The sequence below is a fragment of the Pseudorca crassidens genome, chromosome 3 (assembly GCF_039906515.1).
Source record: "Pseudorca crassidens isolate mPseCra1 chromosome 3, mPseCra1.hap1, whole genome shotgun sequence".
Lineage (NCBI taxonomy): Eukaryota > Metazoa > Chordata > Mammalia > Artiodactyla > Delphinidae > Pseudorca > Pseudorca crassidens.
The window spans coordinates 56,150,146-56,167,920 of NC_090298.1; the positions used below are offsets into that span (position 1 = coordinate 56,150,146).

Sequence of the window (17,775 nt, forward strand, 5' to 3'; positions counted from 1 at the left end):
GGGGATTTTATCTAAGCATACAGGTGCAGAGAGGCAGGGGAGACTGTTGATCTTAAGGGCTGTTGGGGAAGTTATATGAGGACTTACATTTGCTTGTGACTGAGCTGCTATCTAGGGCTTGCTTGAGGAGCTAGTGTCCATTTAAGGTCCATGCAGGCTGCTTGCAATGCTGGGGAGTAGCTTAGCTAAAATGCTCAATAGCAGGTAAATGCTTAGCTGATTCACTGAGGAGGGAAAATGTCCTGCTTTGCGGCATCTGCCAATATCTGTGGTATGAATTATCCCGCCATAGCTGATTTTAAGCTACCAGCGGGACACCACTGAACATGGAATCAGGAAGAGATGCGCACAGCTGGCCCTTGTGAGTCAGGCATGAGCCGCTCCTTCACATTGCTGGTCTTCCCATTTCAGGTTAGAGTTCAGGAGTAAGAAGATCATCTACCTCCTAGAATTTTGTGAGAATTAAATGAGATAGTATGTGTAAATTGCTTGAAACAATACCTGCTTTAAAATAAGTACCTGTAATTGTTAACTGCCATTATTATTATTGTTTATCATCGTAATTGGTCATTCAATGTTTTGGACTTTTTCTTTTATGAGCAATTAGGAAACCATCGAAGAGTTTTAAGGAGAGTTTGTGCTATTATTAAACATTTCATTAGAAAAAAAAAATCCCTCTGTCTGCTAAATGGAGAATGAATGCTTAGAGGGTTGGCAGTAGTGTGTGTGAGGGACCAGTTGGGTGGTTGTATCAGTAGCATACAACTATTGCTAGAGTTGGCTGAGAGGTGCCGGTGGCTTAGATAATTATGGTGGTAGTGAACGGAGGACGGGAGTAATCAGATTTGTGCTCTATTTTAGAGGTGGAATTGAGGGACTTGTTGATGGATTTCATATATGGGGCACAGGAAAGTGAGGTGACAAAGATGATGACATGAAATGGTTTCATTTCCTGAGATTGGGAAGACGGGAGGAGAGGCAGAGTTGGGGATAGCGCAGGGGGATCAAGTGTTGCTTTTGAACCTGCTAAGTTAGAGATGATCCAGACATCCAAGTAGAGATGCTGAATAGGCAGTTAACTGTAAGAGTCTGGAGCCTAGATCTGTGCTCAAGAACCATCAACATGGAGGTGGAATTTAAACCATAGGACTAGGTGAGCTCACCTTGAGGTGAGTGTAGATAAGGAAGAGGGCCCAGAACTAGACCCTAAAGAACCCAGACATAACTGACAGGTAGATCTAATCATTGAGCTCAGTGGCCTGGGAGGTGCAGTAAACCTTTCTTTGCTTTGCCAAACCATAAACCAGGGAGGCAGGTGACTGTGGGAGCAGTCCAGTAGGTGGGAGACGGAAAATAGGTACAACATTTCCACCCTCCTATCAAAGAACACTGCCTTGCCTTTTGAAGAGTTGGCTAAGGAACCTACCTTTGCCTCAGTTTTTCATTCACTCCTTTCTTTTTGAGCACTTATTTGTGGATAGATTGATTGTACTAAGTGCTATGAGTAATACAGAAAAATTTCAGGCCTAGTCCCTGCCGTCAAGGATTTATAATTTAACTCGGCAGATAAGAGATATAAATGAACTAAAAAACAATTACAAAACAAATAAGCTATTATGTTTCCAGTTTTACAACTAGAGGCAAAAGGAGGAATGATTAAGGGAAGAGCTGGAGCAGAATTGAGGTAGGCAGGGAGAAGCTTCGAGAGCTTGAGTTTTCTGCCTGGGTTTAAACAGAAGACTTGCTTATTTTGGTGAACACTACTGTGAGCAGAGATGCAGCATTTCTCTCTTATCTGGTCATTTACTGACCAGTTCAGGGAGACTGTGAAGTAGATGTTTCAGCCTGGAGAGAGAGAGGATGCAGGTAGAATAGAAACAGGACAAAGTGGGCTGCCGCTGTTTGTAGGTGCTTAATCAGGGGAAGGAGATGAAGATAGTATTTGAGGAGCATTAATTAAAAAATTTTTTTTGACAGTTTAAAAAAAGTCATCTGGTGCCCGTAAAAGCTGTAGGTGGTATATCAAGTTAGGCATGTAGGTTCTAGGATTCATCTTCCGTTTGCCTCACTTGTTACCCTTGTGACTACACAAACTACATAACTTCCCAGAGCCTCATTTCCTCTTCTGTAAAATGAAGATATGAATAATTCCTGCGTCATAGCACAGTGTCTGTGGCATACTAAGCGCTCTATTACTTTTAGCTATCATCATTCATAGTAGCCTGTTTAAAATCATGGGACAGTGATTAGATGGTGATGGCTTTTTTGGGAACAGTGTCATAAAATTTACTAGGCACAACTTGCTCTGGGTTCTCTCTGTCATTATAAATATGTATTTGTACATCTCCGATTCGTCATCCTTCGTAGTTAATTTGACACAAAGCTTTACATAGTAGTGTCTCATCAAAAATTTTCTCTTTCCTGTTGTTTTGGTAAATGCTAGACAGTTTTTAAAAGAAGGCATTTTAGGACTTCCCTGGTGGCACAGTGGTTAAGAATCCACCTGCCAATACAGGGGACACGGGTTCGAGCCCTGGTCCGGGAAGATCCCACATGCCACGGAGCAACGAAGCCCGTGCGTCACAACTACTGAGCCTGCGCTCTAGAGCCCGCGAGCCACAGCTGCTGAGCCTGTGCTCTAGAGCCCGCGAGCCACAACTACTGAGCCTGTGCTCTAGAGCCTGCAAGCCACAACTGCTGAGCCCGCGCGCCTAGAGCCTGTGCTCCACAACAAGAGAAGCCACCACAATGAGAAGCCTGTGCACCACAACAAAGAGTAGCCCCCACTCTCCACAACTAGAGAAAAGCCCATGTGCAGCAACGAAGACCCAATACAGTCAAAAATAAATAAATAAATAAATAATTTTTTTTTTAAAAAGGGCATTTTATTTTAAATATTTACTGATTTGGAAGCAGTCCCTTCTGCTTTTCTTTGCTTACTGAGTTACTACAGTGTAGCTAGAAGTCAGCAATTGTAGCTGGTATTTGTGAATCATTTGGAAGACACGGTCAGTTGTAAAATGTCCTACCAAATTAAAGAAACTGAAGGGTCTGCTATTTGCAAAGGGTTGGAGGAACACACATGGTCCTTGCTCTTATTGAGGAACACCCAAGCCCGAGGTGGACAGCGACGTGAAACCACTGTGAGAGCCCAGTTCTAAGATGTCTCCTAAGGATTTGGTGTGTTCCTTAGACAAGACATCAAAATTTAGATGGCGGCAGCTTAGTTCTTGCTCATAAAATGAACTAAAATTCTGTTTTTTCAGGGGTTGTGTGTGTGTGTGTGTGTGCGCACACACACACACACATATATATATATATTTTTTTCTATTTTTTGGCTGTGCTGCGTGGCACGTGGCATCTTATAGTTCCTCGATCAATTGAACCTGTGCCCCCTGCAGTGGAAGCGTGGTGTCTTAACCAGTGGACTGCCAGGGAAGTCCCTTTAGGTGTATATTTTTGCCTGACTTTATAGTGTTTTTTTTTTAATACTTTATTAGAAAGTCATAGTACATCTACAAGTGAAACAACAAGCCATCTAATTGGAACCAGAGCACGCCCATGCTTTATTCACGTTGAACTTGAAATTGAGCAGGCCCTTACCACAGTTCCATATTATCAATACCCATTTTCACCATTGATCTGAGGAACAGCGTTTTCAAGCCTTCGTGTGTGCTACCTGCAGCAGCTTACTCTTGGGGTGTAACGTGGTAAGGAAGGCCTCAGCAGTCTCTCAGAAATGAGAGGTATAAACAATTTTTGTTACCAACTACATCACGAAAGCGTGCCAGCTGTGGTTGAACTTTATCTATCATATACGATTTTGTCTGAGGTGTACGGGATGAGCATTAAATAAGGCCCTGTGGTCCAGTAGAAGAAGGTCAAGATTGAAAAATAGAAGGTGTGGGTTCTTATGCAGGTACTGGTGGTCCTAGGACAAGGTACTTAACTTTTGTGTACCCCAGTTTTTCCTGTTTGTAAAACAAGGTTAATACTGTTTTGCCAGGGACGTTATGAAGATCAAATTAGATGACAGTTATTAAAGTGTTTTAGAAGTAAAAAGACATCATCCTTAGATGAGAGAAGATACTTGGGGTTTAAGATATTTAATTATTTTCCTTTTCCCTGTTCTGATTCTTTTAGTGTGCTTTACTCTGTAGAAAGTCTGGAGTAAGTGACTACTACGCTTTGGATGATAATCATGCCCTTCACTTAGCTAGGAAGATTGTAAGGAATCTAAATTATCAGAAGAAAATGGATGTGAGTTGGATCTGTTCTTATATTTTTTATTTTCCCAAAGCATTTTGGCTTATGTCACCTTGAAATAATGTCTTTAAATAGGCTAATGTGATTGTTGTATATTTCTGCAGGTTACCATTGAACCTTCTGAAGATCCTTTATTTCCTGCTGATGAATTGTATGGAATAATTGGTGCCAACCTTAAGAGGAACTTTGATGTCCGAGAGGTGTGTAAAGTGGAACTGTGAGCCGTAAGCTATGCTATCATAGTTTATGCCATGTGTTTAAACTTTGTTTGAACTACAGGCTGTGTGTATCCATTTTCAGAGCTGAAGTCTGTTTTAGATATGTTCATCCCTAAACTAAGGGACTGTTGTGGGTCTCAGTAAGGAGTGACATATAAGGGAAAGATATCTTACTAAAAGAGGGGGGGGGGAACCTCTTAATTACTGGAAAGTTTTCATTGCACGATGACTAAGCTTGCTTTGTCCATATTTAGTACTCCATATTCCTGTGGACATTAGGAATGATGTAGCACAACTTTATAATTTCCAGCTATTTCTTTTTTGGGTTCTTATTTTGGGAAGTGGATGAAATGTCAGTAAGTTGTTCAAAGGAAAAAACATACCCTTTTAGATCAATATGACAGGAGCAAAGATTAGACATTTGATTGCAGTTGAAGATGTTGCTATGGTTACAGATTGTCTTCTGTAGTTTAGATTGACAATTTTTAGTGCTTGCATATAGCATGTAGTCTTTTATTTTGTTCAGTATCCATATCGGGTAGAATACTTTCTAAATTAGGAAACTGTCCTAATATCAGATTCTGTGCCTTAATATTTTGTTATGTTTCCCCTTGACTATAAAACTATTATGTACTAACTGTGAAAAATATAGAAAATACAGAAAAACATAAAATTGCTTGTAATTACACCATGCAGAGAAAGGAGCCAATATTTTGGTGTTTTGGCTTAGTGTGTATGTATACATTTTTATGTAGTTCAGATAGTATATACATACATACATATATTGAGATATATATATATTTAATTCTAATTTTTCCAGTTTAAATTATAAACATCTCCCCATTATTTAAAACTTCTTCATAAATGTTTTTTTGTGGTTAGGTCCTGATTCTTATACTAGTACCTGGTGACATGGTAGGCACTCAGTAAATATTTTTTTGGATGAATTGATGAGTGTAATATCCCACTTATGGATATGTACAAATATTTCTTCAGGCAATACCCTATTATTGTTAGAGGGTCTTAAGTGCTGGATTTTAATGGAGCTTCAACTGGTACTTCACTTTAGCAAGGTAATTTAGTTAACTATAAGTTTTAGAATTAGGTTTTTTTTTTTTTTTTTTTTGCGGTACGCGGGCCTCTCACTGTCGTGACCTCTCCCGTTGCGGAGCACAGGCTATGGACGCGCAGGCTCAGCGGCCGTGGCTCACGGGCCCAGCCGCTCCGCGGCGTGTGGGATCTTCCTGGACCGGGGCACGAACCCGCGTCCCTTGCATCGGCAGGCGGACTCCCAACCACTGCGCCACCAGGGAAGCCCCTAGAATTAGGTTTTCAGTTTGACTTTTTAATTAATTACAGGCATAGAAAAAACTGGCACTTACAATCTGATGTGCCTGAAAAATGAGTTGTTCTAATAGTCAAGTTTTCTAGGTGGCTAAGGATTCATTCTTTCAAGCATAATCACTTTTTTCATTTATTCCACAGTATTTATTGAGTGCTTTTTCCATGAAGGTATTGTTTCAGGCACTAGGGGTACAGAAATGAGCAAAACAGATGTGAATCCATGCCTTCATGGTAGTTCAATTTCATTTTAATGGATATCTTTTTATAAAGATAGACTTCTGCCTTCTTAAATTGTATCCTGGACTTCTACCTTTTGCTGATTCATGTTCATCATTGTGATGTTAATTTATTATATTTTTCTGTAATTGCAAATAAGCCTTGTATGGAGGTCTTACTAGTATATGGAGCTGTGGGACAACATTGAGATATTAATTGAAAAACCCAGGTTCTAGGGCTTCCCTGCTGGCGCAGTGGTTGAGAGTCCGCCTACCGATGTAGGGGACGCGGGTTCGTGCCCCGGTCTGGGAAGATCCCACGTGCCGCGGAGCGGCTGGGCCCATGAGCCATGGCCGCTGAGCCTGTGCTTCCGGAGCCTGTGCTCCGCAGCGGGAGAGGCCATAACAGTGAGAGGCCCGCGTACCACAAAAAAAAAAAAAAAAAAAAAAAACCCAGGTTCTAGTTCTTGTTTCCCTAGTCAGTGGTACTGGGGTTGAACCTCTCTGAGCATTGATTTCTGCTCCTAGAAATAGGAGTAGTGCTGTATGATATGTCTGCTTCCTAAAGTTTGAGTCTTTGTGCAGATGAGTTAGTGTATTTTATGTGGCTGAGTGGACTTCATCGTAAAGCAAATAGAAGGGGGTTCACGTTAAGTGGCCCTAGGCTGCTCTGACCTTTTGAGTGGCTTTATCTTTGTATGGAAGAATGGTCGTCACTATGTGTTTGTTTTTCAAAAGGTGTAATTTTGGAGCCACATAGCACTTTAGACAACTGTTATATCCCCATTATATTATTTGACCTTTTAGGAAAGTAGCTAAAACATAATTCAAAGTAAGCTATTCACTCATTTTTCGGCCTTTGCAGCTTATAAAATAAGGCTTTGATTGATGTGGTAAACAGGAAAAAGGAAGCTCAAACTGGATAGAAAAAATGATGTGTAGCATCTAAAATAGTTTCTGAAAAAATTTGGAATATGCTTCATGTTTAGAACACTTTGAAATAGTCCTGATGTATAATGATGAATATGGAGGATAAGCTAGTAACTTTGTGTAGATTAATTATATGTGTGTGTGTGTGTATGTGTGTGTGTATATATGTGTATCAGATTCAGAATCAATGAACCTTTATTGAAGGCTTAATAATAATAGCTACCCAAAAAAAAAAAAAAAAAATAATAGCTACCCTTTGATGAGTACCAGGCAATGTTATTACCTCTTAAGTATTATTATTATTGTTATTACTTTTTTTTTTTAAACAGATGAGGAAACTGAGGCTTCAGGGATTTTAAGTAACCAGCCTGTCACTCTAGTTTCCCAGTGGTAGAGCTGGGAGAAGCTGGGAGTCAGAGCTGGTTCTTCATCTCAGCATTATTTTCTTAGGTTCCTTTATTACTAGTTCATCATATCTTCACAACTTTGTTCCATCTTTGCAGAAGTGAGAACCGAGACTCAGAGGGGTTAAATGCCTTACTCTAGGACACATAAATCAATAAATCATATGTTATACCCTAGATTGGAGCCTAAGTCTTCTGACTGTAAGGCTGGACCTTGCTTTCTTTCTTCTTCTTTTTTTTTCCTTAATAAAATCTTTTAATTAAAGTATAGTTGATTTACAATGTTGTGTTAACTTCAGGTGTACAGCACAGTGATTCAGTTTTATATATATTCTTTTTCAGATTCTTTTCCCTTATAGGTTATTACAAAATATTGAGTATGATTCCCTGTGACATGTAGTAGGACCTTGCTTTCTGATTGAATCCCTGACTCTTGGCCAATACATTTGACAGCCCCTGAAGCTGTGAGTCTAGCAACCAGCCCATGTAGTCTCTGTGCTTCTCTGGTATACAGCATGGAGCTGTTGCTTTTATAGTAAAGTGTAAAATCAGGGCCAAGAATGACTTCAGGGCATTAACCATGCATATCAAGTGAAATTCTATTGAGAAGATTTTCTGAGTAGGGTGAAATTTTGTGAAAGTGACAACTTCATTACAAATTTGTTTTCCTTACAAATAAGTTGAATGCAAAAATTCTTTTATAATATAATTGCTCAGGGACATTGTTATTTTTCCTCTTAGGTCATTGCTAGAATCGTGGATGGAAGCAGATTCAATGAATTTAAAGCCTTATATGGAGACACATTAGTTACAGGTATAAAGATGAAGAACTGAAAATGTGAACGTTTTATGCTGCTTTGAAAATAAGTGATCTCTTGTCTCACGGCCCTGATGCACTTGGCATGAGCTTTGTTATTTAGAGTGGTATAAACGTGTGAGTCAGTACTCAAAAGGAGCTGTTTTGTAAAGATCACTTGCAGCTGAATGCCTTCATGGATCCAGAATTTAAAATGATAAGGGCAAGATGCTCTGGTCCAGACCATTATTCTGTGACTTTGTAGCATTAGCTGTATAAAAAGGCTCTTATCATAGTAAAATTAACAAAAATATTTGTAGTTTTTAAAATTTCTCTGGATGACTATAATTATTTTGAACATTTCAGCACTGTCTTCTTTATTCTTTAGTCTTCAATTCGACCGTGAAGTTTCGTGTGATGTTTTAGTTTCCCAGAAGACTGTAGACTGAGTTAAACCTTCTCACCGCCTCTGTGTAGGTCTTACGTTGATCCACACAAAGACTAGATTGAGAATACAGGACAGAATACCAAGTCTGAAAAAACAAAATAAGAATGTTTATAAAAGTTAATTCATTCACCTAAACTGTTACGTTCGTAGGCCTTTGAAGAAATATTTGAAACATAGACACCAGGTCCATAGTAATCTATTTTGGACAAATGGCAAAACAAATTTGGGCATTTTACTTGGTCTTAAAGAAGCTCCAAAATGTAGTAGTTAATCTGAAGACAGCATACCAGAGTAGGACAAACAACTAGCTGCAAAAATCCAAATTGCAAATATACATTGAGTCTTAAGGATAAGTCACAGCAGTTTCTCCTGGTCTGATTTATGAGCAAGAGAAGGGTTCACACTGGAAGTAAAATTTATGTGTTTGTATTTAGGTGTTTAAGTGATTAAGAGCTTTTTCTTTGATATATAGACAGGATTTGTCCCCAAATAGTTCAGGATGTAACCCTCATTGTGCAGCCGTTTAAAACAAGTCAGAACTGTTTCTGCTTCTTTCTCAGAGATGGATGGGTGGGCTTTGTCATCTGTTTTTATGTATTTGCCCTGGACTTGCTAAAATACTTGTGGTACCTTTGCTCCCTAAAATACCAGGGGTAGATCTACCAGATGGTAGATCTCCACCTCTTCTGTACTGGAATTCAAATAAGGTTTGGGTGGGCGGGGGGCAGTGAGAGAGAGAAGAGAGGAATGAGAGGGCGAAGGGGGAATGAGAGGGTGAGGAGGTAGTAAGAGAGGATGAAAGGGGGTATGAGGGGGAGGGGGCATGAAAGGAGGAGGGAGGGATGAATGCGGGGGCCATGAGTGGGAGTGAGGAGGGAGAAGGACAGATTTTTGTAAGGATCAGGTGTCTCTGGCAGTTCTTACAGCTTTCCTCCTTCCCCCGCGCTTGCCATAGGTAGGCCTAGGAGTTTCGTAGACATTTTGCTTTCTTGTTTGGCCGATAGGAAGTTGGTGAAGGTGCTCCCTCCATGGGTGACCCTAGTGTAGTGGGGCATGCGCCCTACTCAGCAGGACTAAGGGTGGATGGAAAGTTTAAACAGCTCACAGGGCAGAACACCTTCAGGAGTAGCACCGTGCTGCTGAGACACGTGCTGGATTCCCAGCTCTTTTTATGGGATGGGTCAGGACTCAGAGTGAATTGTTAGAACTTTGGGGAGGTTTGCCCCTTTCTGAATTGCCTCTGTAAGTGGCAGTGCCATTTAGGGTGTGTAGCCTAGGGTTTGGGCTGGGATTGTAGGTCTGAAAGACCAAGAGAAATCAAGGTGACCAGCAAATCAGTGTTTCATTTTAACATATTAAATAAACATAAGGATTTTAAAAAATAAATCAAGACAAAGCCAGAGTAAAGAACAAAAGTAAGTTAAAAAATTCGGTGTTCTGGCTTGTCAGTAGGTTGACATTCTCTCTTACCCATTCATTCTTCGAGCACCTGCTTTGTGTTGGGCGGCCCACGCCAGGGGTCTTAGTGGCAGCCTGTCCAAGCTTGAGCTTGGACACAGAGCCTGGTCCAGGAACTTTGGCATTGAGCTTCCTGTGACCCCTCTCACAAGCACAGTTTGTTGACACTTGGCTTCCAAGTATTTGACACCTGAAAATCACTCTTGGGAATGTCTCTAGTCACGTCCTTCATATTTACAAAATAGCCTCCTGGAACCACCTAAAGTGTCTACTTCACAAAATAACAGGGTTTTCTTCCCCCTTTTTCTTCTCTCTTATTTCTCGTGTGTGTGTGTGTGTGTGTGTGTGTGTGTGTGTATGTGTGTGTGGAGTGGTAGTGGAAGTGATATTGAGACAAAAACCAAACTTGTGGAAAGGAGAAAGAAAAAGATGCAAACACAGAGAAAATGAAAGTGTAGTGATTCATTCTTCTAAGCTTAACTGGATTTCTTACCTTAAACTCGGTTACCACCAGGCTTGACTGCATTCCTGCTTTTTAAAAAAGTTTGTCTTTGCTGAGTTTATCCCTTTTATTTCAAGGGCCTGTCATTACCTCAGGTGTTTTAAGGCAAGCTAGTCACCTGAAACTGGCCGATGGCTCTGAACATTGACCTTTAAAGGGATCTGTGTCTCTGATTTGTTCTATATCAGAATACCCTTCGTGTCTGGTACATAGTAGGCACTCATATATGTTACATGAATGAACGGATGACACTAATCCAATCATCTAACCAAACTGGTTGGTCAGACAAGTGGATAACTTTATATGTAACACACCCCTTTCAAGAAAGCAAAAAACCCAGACTCCAGTACCTTAGAAATAAATTATGCCATGAGCTATTTTGTACCATAGACGAAATCTCTACATTTTAAACATTGATTTGAAATTAAACAATGTATAAATATGTCTGTTCGTTGTGAATTAAAAGCCCTCTGAAATATATACATATTTTTTTCAATTTTCTTTTGAGGATTTGCTAGAATATTTGGATACCCAGTAGGTATCGTTGGAAACAATGGAGTTCTCTTTTCTGAATCTGCAAAAAAGGCAAGTACTGTTAAAAATGTTTCAAGGTTTTTTCTGTTTTAATTTAAACATTATCAAGTAATGAATGAAAATTATTGCATAAAATCTTTAAAATATTTAACCAGATGCCTTAACAAACAGAACATTGTGTGCCTATACGTGTGAACATGTATGTGTATGCATGTTAAATGTTTGAAACAGCTTTAGGGAGGTTTACGTGAATATGATGAACTGTCTTGAGCACTGTTAAAAATACAAATGTTTGTTTTAGGAAAGTTCTCTTGATACTTGAATTATAACTGCTGTAGATGATGTATACATTTTCTAAGAATACAGGAATACTTGTCTTGAAAGTGTTTCATGCATTCGAGGGGTTCAAACATACTGTTCATATGGTTCTGAGACATGACCTGCTCTAGCCTATCCCATAATCAGTTTAACTTGATTATATTTTCACTTTTTGGAAACAGAAAGATAGTGGGTCTTGTTACTGAAGCTCTGGTTTTAAAAGAGGGAATTCATGAATATATTTTGGCTTAGTATTCAATTTCATACATCATTGTCTCAGATTTACCTAAACTTGGATAAATGTAATTCATGTACTTATTTGATAAAATATTTTCTTAAGAAAATAAAAAAGTTTAGCCCTGTTTTTCCTTTTCAAATGATAGAGTGAATAACAAGGTAAACGTTCTCTTACTGAGGCAGGTAACAGGCAATTAAGCACTTTCATACCCTAATTAGGAAGAATTTGTCTTTGGCAGAATGTTTTATTAGTAAAGTTAGTTTCTGGATTTTGCTATTCATTATTGTTCCCCCACTGAGATTATAAGATGAAAATAAGAGAGTAAAAATAAAAATAAAAGTCACCTACATTCATGCCAGAAATAACCTTGAGTAACATTTTATTATGGTTCCTTAGTTTTTTCTAGTCCTCCTCTTTTTTTAAACAAAATTGGTTTTGCCATATATAGGGAAGTTTTGCTGGTTTTCACTTAATAGTATGTATAGTGAGCGTTTCCAAAATATTAAATATTTCTAATACACTGTCTTTTTTTTAAAATTTATTTAATTTATTTATTTTTGGCTGCATTGGGTCTTTGTTGCTGAGTGCAGGCTTTCTCTAGTTGTGGTGAGTGGGGGCCACTGTTCGTTGCGGTGTGCGGGCTTCTCATTGCGGTGGCTTCTCTTGTTGTGGAGCACGGGCTCTAGGCGTGCGGACTTCAGTAGTGGCTCATGGGCCCTAGAGCTCAGGCTCAATTGTTGTGGCGCACAGGCTTATTTGCTCCGTGGCATGTGGGATCTTCCCGGACCAGGGCTCGAACCCGTGTCCCCTGCATTGGCAGGTGAATTCTTAACCACTGAGCCACCAGGGAAGCCCCTAATACACTGACTTTTAATGACTATATAATATACTTATTTCAATAGAAGGTATGTCAGACTGAGGCCAACAAACGCCGCCTTGTTTTATTTGTTGGCTTGTCACAGATAAATCCAGGAGGAGAGCTATGTTTGGCCTCTGTCTGACATTTCATTTGTTGAGGTAAGCCCCACAAGTCTGTGTGATTTCCTCGTTCTCGTATTTGAGGTCGAGCAATTGCTTTGCAATCTTGTACTTGCCAAGGCATTTCCAGCTAAGTTAAAAGCATCTGCAAATAGAGAGTAAAATATAAAGGAAACAGCTTTAAGTGTTTTCTTACTCACATAATCTTTAGAAGATAGGGAAAGGAATAGTTTTATATATATATATATATATATATATATATATATATATATATATATATTTTTTTTTTTTTTTGGCGGTACGTGGGCCTCTCACTGTTGTGGCCTCTCCCGTTGCGGAGCACAGGCTCTGGACGTGCAGTCTCAGCGGCCATGGCTCACGGGCCCAGCCGCTCCACGGCATGTGGGATCTTCCCAGACCGGGGCATGAACCCGTGTCCCCTGCATCGGCAGGCGGACTCTCAACCACTGCGCCACCAGGGAAGCCCCTGGAATAGTTATATTTTTGTGTCATTAAATAACTGATTTCCTAAACTCAAGGTTAAAAGGTGTCTAGCATTCATCTAAAATCCCATTTGGGCTTCCCTGGTGGCACAGTAGTTAAGAATCTGCCTTCCAATGCAGCGGACGCGGGTTCGAGCCCTGGTCTGCGAAAATCCCACATGCCACGGAACAACTAAGCCCGTGTGCCACAACTACTGAGCCTGCGCTCTAGAGCCTGCGAGCTACAACTACTGAAGCCCGCACACCTAGAGCCTGTGCTCTGCAACAAGAGCAGCCCCCGCAATCAGAAGCTTGCACACCACAATGAAAAGTAACCCTCGCTTGCCGTAACTAGAGAAAGCCCACGTGCAGCAATGAAGACCCAACGCAGCCAAAAAAAAAAAAAAAAAAAAAATCCCCTTTATTTCAAGTATGTTGGTAAGAAAGATATATTTTTACTATCATCTTGGTGCATGAAAGAATTTCAAGTGATGATCAAAATGTAGGTATCCCAGAAGGGTTTATATTCTATCTTTTTTAAAGTGGAGAACCAGAGAATTGCCTTCTGGTGAGGCTCAGAAATTCTCATTGACAAGCAATTCCTTCTTCTCTGTTCCTGAAGTTTCACTTGCTGTTTGGAATATTAGTGGTTGACTTCATCTCTGATACAGGAGTTGGCCTGCAGTCATGTGCCAGTGATCACACAGGTGCCTGTGCAAAACAGTGCAAATTGTAATCACGTTCCATTGACAGTGGGTCCCCATGGTAGTATTATTATTACTGTTACTATAAGGTCAGACTAGCCAAGCAAAGGGTACTCTTTCTTTGACCCAAATGTGTTGCTTGCAGGGTAAATGATGATTAAATTTGTTAACCTCCCACTAAAAAGATTTTTATTTTATTTGCTTATAGGGAGCTCATTTTATCCAGTTATGCTGCCAAAGGAATATCCCTCTGCTGTTTCTTCAAAACATTACTGGTAAGAAAATGGCTTGGACTTCCCTGGTGGCCTCGCAGTGGTTAAGAATCCGCCTGCTAATGCAGGGGACACAGGTTCGAGCCCTGGTCCGGGAAGATCCCACATGCCACAGAGCAACTAAGCCCGTGCACCACAACTACTGAGCCTGTGCTCTAGAGCCTGCGAGCCACAACTACTGAGTCCATGCCGCAACTACTGAAGCCTGCATGCCTAGAGCCCATGCTCCGCAACAAGAGAAGCCACCGCGATGAGAAGCCCGTGCACTGCAACGAAGAGTAGACCCTGCTGTCAGCAATTAGAGAAACCCTGCACGCAGCAACGAAGACCCAACGCAGCCAAAAAAAAAAGAAAAAGAAAACAGCTTAACCAGTTTGGGTGCATTTATTCAAGAGCTGCAGTGTCCAGTATGGCTCATGTATTGGATAGTGCAGACATAGAATGCTTCCATCATAACAGAAAGCTTTATTGGACATGCTCTCTCTAGATTATCTTTAAAGGTTAACACTTCAAGAATCTTAAATATTTGGGGGAATTTATCCATGTTTTTGAGTGAAGCAATTTCTGAGTTTCAAGTGTATCAGACATTTGAGTGGCCTTCCTTTACTCCTGCACATGTGCACCCACCCACCCAGAAAACAGCAGAGTGTTCTCAGCCAGTAACACTCTCATTAGTGCTGGAGGGTGTTATCTGACCCATGGTCTCTTTCCCAGTACTTTGTTCCCCATAAAGGATTTTAAGTACATGGTGTGGTCCTCCCTTTTCCTTATCTTTCATCGTGCAGTTAATTCTACCTGAAGCAACATCTTAAATGGACATGCACATCCTGAACCAAAGTCTGGGATTTGAGGTGTTTTTTTTTAAGATTATTTATTTATTTATTTATTTAATTTTTGGCTGCGTTGGGTCTTAGTTGTGGCACGCAGGCTCTTTCGTTGCGGCGCGCAGGCTTCTCTCTAGTTGTGGCGGGGGTTTTCTCTCTCTAGTTGTGGTGCGCAGGCTCTGTGGCACATGGGCTCCAGAGTGCATGGGCTCTGTAGTTTGCAGCTGCAGGCTCTCTAGTTGAGGCACACGAGCTCAGTAGTTGTGGCGCACAGGCTTAGTTGCCCTGGCATGTAGTATCTTAGTTTCTTGACCAGGGATCAAACCCGTGTCCCCTGCATTGTAAGGCAGATTCTTTACCACTGGACCACCAGGGAAGTTCCGCGATTTGTGTTTTGACTCCAGAGAATGATAAGACCAATGTCAACTGTCTGATTTCATGTTCCATGGGTGATCCTAACATGGCAGGTGAAATGATTTTTAAGGGCTCTTAGGGTTCTAGAGTTCTTCTTCCTGGCATTCTGTGATTCTCCTATTTATACTTTTTGTGTGTTGCATGGTGCCTGACAGATAGGAGGCACTCCGATATGTTGATTAGCTAAAAAAAATGTTTCCCCCAGTCTTCTAAGTCAGGGGTTCCCACCCCTGGGCCGCGGACTGGTACTGACCCATGGCCTGTTAGGAACCAGGCCGCACAGCAGGAGGTGAGTGGTGGGCGAGGGAGTGAAGCTTCCTCTGCTGCTCCCTGTGGCTCACATTACTGCCTGAGCCTTCCCCCCCGCCCGCCGCCACCCCACTCGTGGAAAAATTGTCTTCCATGAAACCGGTCCCTGGTGCCACAAAATGTTGGGGACCACTGTTCTAAGTCATGTGTGGTTATCTCAGGTTCAAAGGAAGAAGTCCTTAATTAGTTGTTGGGATCAGGCATGCCTTTATGAGAAGGAGTTTGGCCTTGGCAGTCAGCAGGGCTTTACATAGTACTGGTGCTAAAACATCTTCATCTGGTGCTGTTCTTAAGTTTAAGATATCTGGTTAGATGACTCTTGAGCGGAGTTATATCCAGGTGGCAGCCAGAGAGGGCCCTATGTGGCAAACCTTCTAAGAGGGCATGTAAAAGTACTCTGAAGCTTCACTAGGCCAGAGACCTTGTTTCTAATAATGACTCATCATTTATTAACCACCAGTAAGTTAGACCGTGTGCTTGGAAGATTCCTACATTTTCGCTGTGCTTTATTTTTTGTTGGGTTGGGGTCAGAGAGCAGAGTTTGAGTTTGGTTTTTCAACATTGCATTTGAGGGACCTCAAATGTATCCATTTGGAAATATATGGTGGGCAGTTGAAAAGTCTTGAGCACCGAAGAGGTGTGTTAGCTGGAGGCGAACGTGGAGACAACCTTAGAACATGGAGATGGTGTTTAAAGCTGTGGGAATAGATAACACCCAGAGAGAAGAGAAAGGGCTCAGGGATAATCTTTGAGTAACTCTAATTTCTTCCACAGAGATGAGAGTAAAGGAAGAAAGGCAGCATGATTATGTTGTTCTTTATGGTGAGAAACAGAAGGGTTAGAGAAAGCCAAGTGAGATGGCCTCGGTATTCTTTTTCAAGGCAAAATCACTCACGGGGACTAGAGGCATAGTGGGGTGATAGGGTGGTGGGTGGTGGGTGAGGGCTTTTAAAGAGAGTCGATATTTGAGATAGCTATTGTGGGAATGTTACAGGGAGTCGAGATAAAATAGATAAAGGAGTGTCTGAGCTATTCTGAGGGCCCAGTTCAGAGGGCAGGGAGGTGACCAGAGGAAGCAGATGGTGCCTGGTTGGGGCAGGGCTTGTTACATCCGTACTGTTGTATCCACAACAAGTACAAGTGATCCATAAAAAATGGTTTAATTGAATTGGATTACCCATTATGGAGATTCGCAAAGCAAGAACAGCGACCATCACGTAGGCATGTGCGTCTGTGGGTGCGCAGGGAGACAAATGAAGCCTGATGCAACGTTTATAAGGTGAAGAGGAAGAACCCCAAGGCCTGGAAAGCACAGTGACGCTGCAGACCAGTTTCAACAGAGCCGGGGGTGGGAGCTTGGAGAAGTAGAAGAATCCTATAATTATAATGAGAATTCTTTTATCTTGCTATTGAGTCGCTGACAGGGACTCAGCATCTCTATGAAACATTAATTTTATTTCATCAAAGTTTTAAAGCAGTGCTTCAGAAGGAATAATCTATATTTTAAACGAGGTCAGTGAATCCTAAAGCCCTCACAGTTGGGCTTGCCATAGTACTTTTTCCTCAGCTTGCCGTATCCTGTTCTTTCATCACCAAGCTATTGTTCTGAGATAATTTCTTGAAGATACGTTGCATTCTTATCTTGTTTGAGGATCTCTGTGCGCATCCAGATGAACCACTTAAACAATGTTTTAAATGATTAGAGAAAATTTTATTTTACCTTTTAATGCAAATTTGTGGGGGGCATATTTCACATATAAATATTTTATTCGGGTGAGAGGCCTGTGGTAAAATCTAAGGTTGGCAAGATGTCCTTCTAGCACCTTGGTGAAAATGACTTCTGCACACTAATCTCATCACCCTGAGGCTCTCTTTCTGTTCTCACAGGATTTATGGTTGGTAGAGAGTACGAAGCTGAAGGAATTGCCAAGGATGGCGCCAAGATGGTGACTGCCGTAGCCTGTGCCAATGTGCCGAAGATAACTGTCATTATCGGGGGCTCTTACGGGGCTGGAAACTATGGGATGTGTGGCAGAGCATTTAGGTAGGTGGTTGTCATGATTTTCTCTGAAAGCATGAATCATACTTCAAGGATCATTATGAATGGTCAGTTTACGTCAA

The 17,775-nt window shown here is 41.1% G+C and overlaps 1 protein-coding gene across 3 annotated transcripts in view; it reads left to right on the forward strand.

Annotated features, from left to right (window-relative positions):
- The window catches only part of MCCC2 (methylcrotonyl-CoA carboxylase subunit 2), a 63,795-nt gene that overhangs the window by 37,798 nt on the left and 8,222 nt on the right, over nt 1–17,775 (forward strand). For all 3 annotated transcript variants that reach the window (XM_067730938.1, XM_067730940.1, XM_067730939.1), the window contains exons 9-14: nt 4,161–4,260; nt 4,371–4,466; nt 8,119–8,191; nt 11,090–11,170; nt 14,048–14,110; nt 17,542–17,698. In XM_067730938.1, the coding sequence (XP_067587039.1) occupies nt 4,161–4,260; nt 4,371–4,466; nt 8,119–8,191; nt 11,090–11,170; nt 14,048–14,110; nt 17,542–17,698 (570 nt within the window). The remainder of the gene's footprint in view (nt 1–4,160; nt 4,261–4,370; nt 4,467–8,118; nt 8,192–11,089; nt 11,171–14,047; nt 14,111–17,541; nt 17,699–17,775) is intronic.